This window comes from Nansenia antarctica (assembly GCF_963989245.1).
Source record: "Nansenia antarctica genome assembly, chromosome: 11".
NCBI classification, from domain to species: Eukaryota; Metazoa; Chordata; class Actinopteri; order Argentiniformes; family Microstomatidae; genus Nansenia; species Nansenia antarctica.
Window position 1 is genome coordinate 18,784,617 of NC_137681.1, and position 8,049 is coordinate 18,792,665.

General features: G+C 51.0%; 1 protein-coding gene across 1 annotated transcript; it reads left to right on the top strand.

Moving 5' to 3' along the window:
* Positions 1–291: 291 nt before the first annotated feature.
* Positions 292–7,127, top strand: raraa (retinoic acid receptor, alpha a; the record flags this gene model as incomplete). Its single annotated transcript, XM_080542423.1, has 7 exons — positions 292–340; positions 515–616; positions 5,298–5,458; positions 5,691–5,867; positions 6,111–6,315; positions 6,479–6,637; positions 6,925–7,127. 7 exons carry the CDS (start codon positions 292–294, stop codon positions 7,125–7,127), a joined length of 1,056 nt encoding a protein of 351 aa, XP_080398549.1.
* Positions 7,128–8,049: the final 922 nt, after the last annotated feature.

Genomic DNA, 8,049 nt, shown 5'->3' on the forward strand with positions numbered 1-8,049 from the left:
GCGTGTGTGTGTGCGTGCGTGTGTGCGTGCGAGTGGGTGTGTGTATGAGGGCTTACCAGGGGAAGCCTGAGAGAGCTGTGCCCCGGCTGCTATCGATTTAACAGCTAGGGAGTCAGCGAGGAGTGAAATAAGGGTGTGTGTGTGTTAAAGGCCGCCGTCCAGTGTCAATATTGACCGTGTTCCAGCCCCTAGCGATAATCCTTATGCAGATCACGTGATATTAAAATGCTGCCAAGTCCATCAGCGAACTTGGGTGGAGTAGCGGGAAGTGTGTAGTTGAAATGAGCCGTGATGAGAGTGTGGCCTGCCCTGCCCTGCCCTGCCCTGCCCTGTCGATGGGGTACACCTGTGTGTGTGTGTGTGTGTGTGTGTGTGTGTGTGTGTGCGTGCGTGTGCGTGTGTGTGTGTGCCTGTGTGTGCGTGTGTGTGTTTTATGTGTGTGTGTGTGTGCGCGCTGGCCGCGGTACTGTCTCGGGGGAGCCCTGTAAACCTGTGCCCCTCCTTGTCGTCTCAGCTCCTCGCTCCAGCTCCAAAGGCGGGATGGCGTTGGGCCCCCCGCCGCCCCCACCCTTGGAGACCGGGAGGGGACAGACTGGGGCGGACAGGGCTCCCCCGGGTAAGCAGCCACCCACCCCCCGTCCCCCCCCCCCTCCACGCCCACCCCCCGCCACCCCTTTATCCACCATCCCCTCCCCTGTCCCCCGTCCCCCCCCCCCGTCATCCCCCTGTTTTTTCATCACCAGTGCACTAGCTATCTCCAGGACGTGTGAAAGAAGAGATGGAGAGAAAAGGAAGAGAAGGGTGGAGGACAGAGGGAGAGGGGGATGATATAGGATTAAACAGGCTATATTGGGTAGAGAAAGGGTGAGACAGGTTATATTGCATAGTGAAGGGTTAGACAGGTTGTATAGTGAATGGTGAGACAGGTTGTATAGTGAAGGTTGTATAGTGAATGGTGAGACAGGTTATATTGCATAGTGAAGGGTGAGACGGGTCATATTGCCTAGTGAAGGGTGAGACAGGTCATATTGCATAGTGAAGGGTGAGACAGGTCATATTGGACAGTGAAAGTGGGAGTGAAAAGGAGAGTACAGTCCATTGTAGAGAGGGAGAGAAGGAGAGGAGGAGGGTGTTTGGGAGTAGAATGATGTTGTGTAGAGACGGAGAGAAAGAGGTTATTGGGTACAGAAGGATGGTGTCGGCTGGAGAAGGGGAGAGAGTGGTTATGGGGTGGAGGGAGAGAGAGTGGTTCTGGGGTGGCGGGAGAGAAAGTTTCATCACTGTCTGGGCGCTACACACCGGCAGGAGCAGGGGAACATTGACATTTTTATCTTTCCATTGAATTTAATCTGTGTGATGGACGAGCTGCCAGGGGTTTAATTCTGCTGCCTCAAATTATCCCTGTCTGGCTCCCCTCCTTGCGCTCTCCTGTACACACACACACACGGACGCACACACACACACATAAAACACACACACACACACACACACAAACACATAAAACACACACACACACACATAAAACACACACACACACACACATAAAACACACACACACACACACACACACACACGCACACACACACACAGGCGCCCTTCACTTCTGTATTATTAAATCCACTATGGTTTGAGTGATGGGTGTGTAGCTCCCCAGTATCCACTGTATGTTCCAGCACTGCACAGACAGTGTGTGTATGTGTTCATATCTGTGTGCGACGCTATGACACATGTTGATACCACAGGGAACGCATTGAGAGAAAAACAATCCTCCTTCGACACGCACATTCATATTCAAATGACGCCTTCTCGCAGACGTCCATGATGTGTTTGTGTCACACACGCACACGCACACACACACACACACAGACACAGTCACACACACACTCACACACACACACACACACACAGACACAGTCACACACTCACAGTCACACACACACACACAGTCACACACACTCACACACACATACATGCACACACAATAATGCAGACGGTGGTGTTTCTTTCATCCATTCCACTCCCCCTCCATGGATCTCCCTCCAGTTATTACATGCAGCAATTCGCCATGACGGATAGTGAGTCCGGGCTAATAGTTCTTTAATGACTTCATTAAATTGTGTTGTGCGGCTTATGATTGCGCTGCCAATTTGTCAGGCCGGGTAATGTCTCTGCGTTAAGGATGCCCCACTTTTATTTAGGAATTAATTTAACATCTCCAGCGGCCATGCTTTGCTTTAATGGAGGTGGAGGCCAGGCAGGACACTGAGCTGCTTTGACAGGGAGGAAGAGAGGGGGCAGGGGGGAGGGCGGGGGGGTGGGTGAAGTGGGGAGGGCCAGATGTACTCATCGTTTACCGTTCTCCGCTGGCCTCAGAACTGGCCAGTGAGCGTAATGGGACAGGGTGGTGTAACAGGATGGTGTAACAGGATGGTGTAACAGGATGGTGTAACAGGATGGTGTAACAGGATGGTGTAACAGGGTGGTGTAACAGGATGGTGTAACAGGGTGGTGTAACAGGATGGTGTAACAGGATGGTGTAACAGGATGGTGTAACAGGGTGGTGTAACAGGATGGTGTAACAGGATGGTGTAACAGGATGGTGTAACAGGATGGTGTAACAGGGTGGGGTAACAGGAGGGTGTAACAGGAGGGTGTAACAGGAGGGTGTAACAGGATGGTGTAACAGGATGGTGTAACAGGATGGTGTAACAGGGTGGTGTAACAGGATGGTGTAACAGGGTGGTGTAACAGGGTGGTGTAACAGGGTGGTGTTCACCTGCCACTAATGTAGTTCTACAGACGCACTGCATCACATGCCTATCACATCTCTACCACATCTGGGTGGACAGATACAGGATGTTTAGTTTACTGGCCACTATTTACTACAAAGAGTCTAGAGGTGTTATAGGTGTTATTATAACACAATAACACGTATATAACATTTTTCTTTGGGATTCACCAAACCAAGAACCGCTGCGTGTGCTTACCATGGGTTACCATGGGTTACAACGTTAGTAACCTACTCTGTTGATGTCTGTGAAGGGCCGGGATGTAAGATGGGTGTTTGGCGTGGTGTAGTGTTGTGTATACTAGTAGGCCCTGCCTTCCATCTCTCTGGTTTACCCAGGGAGCAGAGGTACTGTGGTGTATAGATCTGGCTGGTTCCCACCTCTCTGTTCCCTGGGAGGCTGTTGTTTACGACGGTGTTGTGTTATAGTGGGGCTGGGAGATGTAGTTGTTTATGGTGTGGTGTTGTGTGTAGTATAGTGTGACCAGTAGATATGGTTCTCCCCCCTCTCTCTCTCTCTCTCTGTCTCTCTCTCTCTCTCTCTCTGTCTCTCTCTCTCTCTCTCTGTCCTCTCTCTCAGCTAGACCAGGGAGGGAGCCCAGTCTGTGGGCTGATTAATGGCCTTAGCCCCTGTATGGTGCATCCTCCCCTGGCCTTGAGCCAGCCAGCCAGTCTCTCTCTGTCTCCCCTGCCTGTCAGACCCCCCCAGAGTTGTGGGTCTGGGCTGGACTGGATTGGGGCTGGGGCTGCCTCTGGCTCTGTTCTGGTTCTGGCTCTGGCTCTGGTTCTGGGCCACCACCCTCCTACTGGGAGTACATCTGGGGGATTGTCGGGAGAGAAGGAGCGAGAGAGAGAGCGGAGAGCGAGAGAGAGAGAGAGAGAGAGAGAGAGAGAGAGAGAGAGAGAGAGAGAGAGAGAGAGAGAGAGAGAGAGAGAGAGAGAGAGAGAGAGAGAGAGAGAGAGAGAGAGAGAGAGAGAGAGAGAGAGAGAGAGAGAGAGAGAGAGAGAGAGGAGAGAGAGAGAGAGAGAGAGAGAGAGAGAGAGAGAGAGAGAGAGAGAGAGAGAGAGAGAGAGAGAGAGAGAGAGAGAGAGAGAGAGAGAGAGAGAGAGAGAGAGAGAGAGAGAGAGAGAGAGGAACAAGAAAGAAAAAAAAAAAGAGTGGGATGATAAGAAGGGAAGAGGAGAAGACAAAAGACACCCGGAGGAAAGAGTAGCATGTGGAGCTCGGAGAGAAGGACAAGGAAGGAGAGAGCTAGTAAAGATTAGAGAGGGGGAGAAAAAAGAAGGGAGGGGAGGATGTGTGCGACAGAAAGAGAGAGATGGAGGTAAAGAAAGAGGCAGAGAGAGGGGGGGGAGAAAGAAAGAGAGAGAGAGGGAGAAAGAAAGAGAGAGAGAGAGCTGGAGGGGGTTCTCCTGTGTTCAGCAGCGTGGGCCAGCCTCCTCAGCCCTCTCACCCTTTAAACCATTACCGCCTGGATATTTGTCATATGATGTTATTAGATTAGCAGGGGCTTTAATGAAAGCACTGGCAATTTGTCAGCATTATGAACGACTGCACCCCCTCCACTATTTATCACCTCACCCCCCCTCTCCCAGACCCTGTCAGGCCTACACACCCTGGGGTGGGAGAGGGGAGGGGGAGGGCTGGGAATATAGGCCCTAATGGAATTCCAATGCTAAACACTGTCGCTGGTGTTTTTGTCATTTCGGGGGGGGGAGGGTGGTGGGAGGGAGGGGGGAGGGGGGGGGGGTGTTCGTTCGCTGCAAAGCGCCACAGGGTATGGCATTTCTCTATTGGATTATTTCTCTCTCTATCTTTTTTTTCACAAGCCTCTCACAGCCATTTATCTTAGTGGATCAGATCAGAGCCGGGATGATATTTCTGTAGCTAGGGCCTTCTTAGCGACAGAGCCCTAGCAACCTCTCTCGCTCCTCTGCCTCACTCCATCATTCTCTCTGCTATCTTGTTCCTCTCCTCCCAGCTACACGCCCTCCTGCTCTCACTCTCTCCCTACCGCTCCCCTTATATCTCTGTCAGGGGAGGCTGGTGGAGGTAGAAATCGGAGAAAGGGGCTCATTGTAATGCATGGAGCGGAATGAGGTATGGTAACACAGGCGTTTGATGCCGCTCCTCATTCTGTTACATGCGGTACAATGAGCCCCGTCCTCCAATATTCTACCATACCCACCCAGTACCCACTTGTCCGACACAACAGTCTATTTGGTCCCCCACACACAGAAGTCCTGGGCACCTCATCTGGTGTGTTACTGCTCTGTTGGTCTTGCCACTTTAGTTGGTTTTATTCATTGCCGTTTTATGCTCCGCAGTGGAATTAAAAAATATAAAATAATCCATCATAAATAATTCAATGTAACACATATAAAGTCTTCCTATTGTATTTCCATTGTGGTCGTTTTGCTTTTGGGAGCTTTTTAACCCACATCTACAAAATGGCCACCATTTACCTAACCCTGCCTCTACTCTCTCTCTCCCTCTCTCTCTCTCCAGCGGTGAGAAACGACAGGAACAAGAAGAAGAAGGAGGAGAAGAAGCAGGAGTGTACGGAGAGCTACGTCCTCAGCACCGAGACGGAACAGATGATCGACCGGGTCCGCAAGGCGCATAAGGAGACCTTTCCCTCCCTCTGCCAGCTGGGCAAATACACTACGGTAGGCCCCCGAGTGTGTGTGTGTGTGTGTGTGCACGTGTGTGTGTGTGTGTGTGTGTGTGTGCGTGCGTGCATGTGTGTGGGCCTGTGTCTTTTTCCTCTGGTGCTTGTTCTTGTTTTTTCCGTTTTATATTAATAAACACATTTACGTGCTCTGTATACATATAATATGATAAATGTAGAACGAAGTCTTAAACCCTCTCTCTCTCTCTCTCTCTCTCTCTCATCTTCAGAGTAACAGTTCGGAGCGCCGGGTGGCCCTGGATGTGGACCTGTGGGACAAGTTCAGCGAGCTCTCCACCAAGTGCATCATCAAGACAGTGGAGTTTGCCAAACAGCTGCCCGGCTTCACCACGCTGACCATCGCTGACCAGATCACCCTGCTCAAGGCTGCCTGTCTGGACATACTGGTGAGCAGACACACACACACACAAACACACACAAACACACACATACACGCACGCACACTCACACAACCACACACACCCTGCTCAAGGTTGCCTGTCTGGACATACTGGTAACATAGTAGTGTTATGTCAACATACTGGTAAAAACGGGACCACGGCCACAACCAGCTCTGATTGGCTAAATGTGTCACTCGTACATTGATTGTCAGCACTCTTAGCCAATGGTGTTTCTCCTCCCCCGGTCAGATTCTGCGAATCTGCACGCGCTACACTCCGGACCAGGACACCATGACGTTCTCAGACGGGCTGACGTTGAACCGGACCCAGATGCACAACGCCGGGTTTGGACCACTCACAGACCTGGTGTTCGCCTTCGCCAACCAGCTCCTCCCTCTGGAGATGGATGACGCAGAGACAGGCCTGCTCAGCGCCATCTGCCTGCTGTGTGGAGGTATTGCACCTCAGTCCTATTCAATTCAGTCCAGCTTTATAAGAAAGACATTGACAGATCACAAAGTGTTGAGCACCACCTAGTGGTTGTATGAGCAAATACAACTGTCCTTGTGAGTTCTCTGTGTAAATTATGTATTGTGTGTGTGTGTGTGCCTGTGCAGATCGTCAGGACCTGGAGCAGGCAGACAAGGTGGACGTTCTACAGGAACCCCTACTGGAGGCCCTGAAGATCTATGTGAGGAAGAGGAGGCCACACAAACCTCACATGTTTCCCAAGATGCTGATGAAGATCACCGATCTGAGGAGCATCAGCGCCAAAGGTGAGATGGCCAGCAGCAGAGACGTCGACACACATCACACGTCTACTCTACCATATTTACGGCATACTACATTTACTACATTTACTCTACTATATCACATGACATCTTGTTTACGTCTGAGACGTTGTACGTTGACGGTGAATCGTCACAGAAAAGGTGTTGTACTTCTACTGGACAAGTCCAGAATGAGACGTGCGGACAACTGTGCGGTACTCTTATCCTGGTACCTGACCTCTGTCCCTCTCTCCCTCTCTCCCTCCCTCCCTCCCTCCCTCTCTCTTCCCCAGGTGCGGAGCGCGTCATCACCCTGAAGATGGAGATCCCTGGCTCCATGCCTCCTCTCATCCAGGAGATGCTGGAGAACTCGGAGGGTCTGGAGAGCGGTGCGACGGGGGGGGGCCGGAGCAGCGGGGCCCCCCCAGGCAGCTGCAGCCCCTCCCTCTCCCCCAGCTCCGCCCAAAGCAGTCCCGCGGCCACACAGTCGCCGTAGCAGAGCCCTCCTTTATTCCTCCTCCTCCTTATCCCTCTCTCTCTCTCTCAACCCCACCGATTTGTGGCTGGGGCCTGTACACGGAGCCAACACAGAGACTGGCGTGTGTCGCCCACCTCACCCCCCCCACCCCCCGCCCCACCAGATACCCCACCCCCAACCTCCTGTTCCACCACCCCCCCTCAAAGACATTGTGTGGACAAGGAGGGACCCGGAGGCGGCGGATGGCGTGGTTTCCCTGAGAGACAATGCTGTTAAACACTGTTGATGGCTCCTCCCCCATCTCCTCTCTCCAACTCTACCTGAAAGACTGATGGAAGTAACTAGACGAGACCCCTAGGGGGCGCTGTGGAGAGACTGGGTCCACACAGAGAGAGGGTGCTGAGACAGGCGGACAGACAAACGGACCGGCCAGGACGAAAGGACAGACAGACAGACACTTTTAGTTGTCCTCAGAGGCGGACCGCAGGCATGGACGTGTCAAAGACCACACACACACCTAAAGACTGGGTCTTATTTTTTCCTTTTCCAACTTCTCAACAGATTTCGTACAAAAGATATATAAATATATATAGAAAAGTTAAGGAACTATTGTGATTGACTTGTTCATGATGAAATGACAGGTTTAAAAAAAGAAAAAAGAAAAAAAAAAAGATGAGTTTTCTGAGATTAGACGCTGTTGTATTTCTCCACTGTTTTCATCTTTTCATACCCATCAGAGTATCGAAAGAGAAATGTTCAGTTGTTTTATCACATGCTGAAGTTGTTCTTACTAAAGTTAAACAAGTTGAAATAACTTTTCAATTGACACACATTACACACACACACATACACAGACAGAAATGTGCACAGAAAAAGAGTTGTGATAAATATCACACACTATTCCAGGTTGAGTTTGTTTTTCTTTTTTTAAATCTTTTTT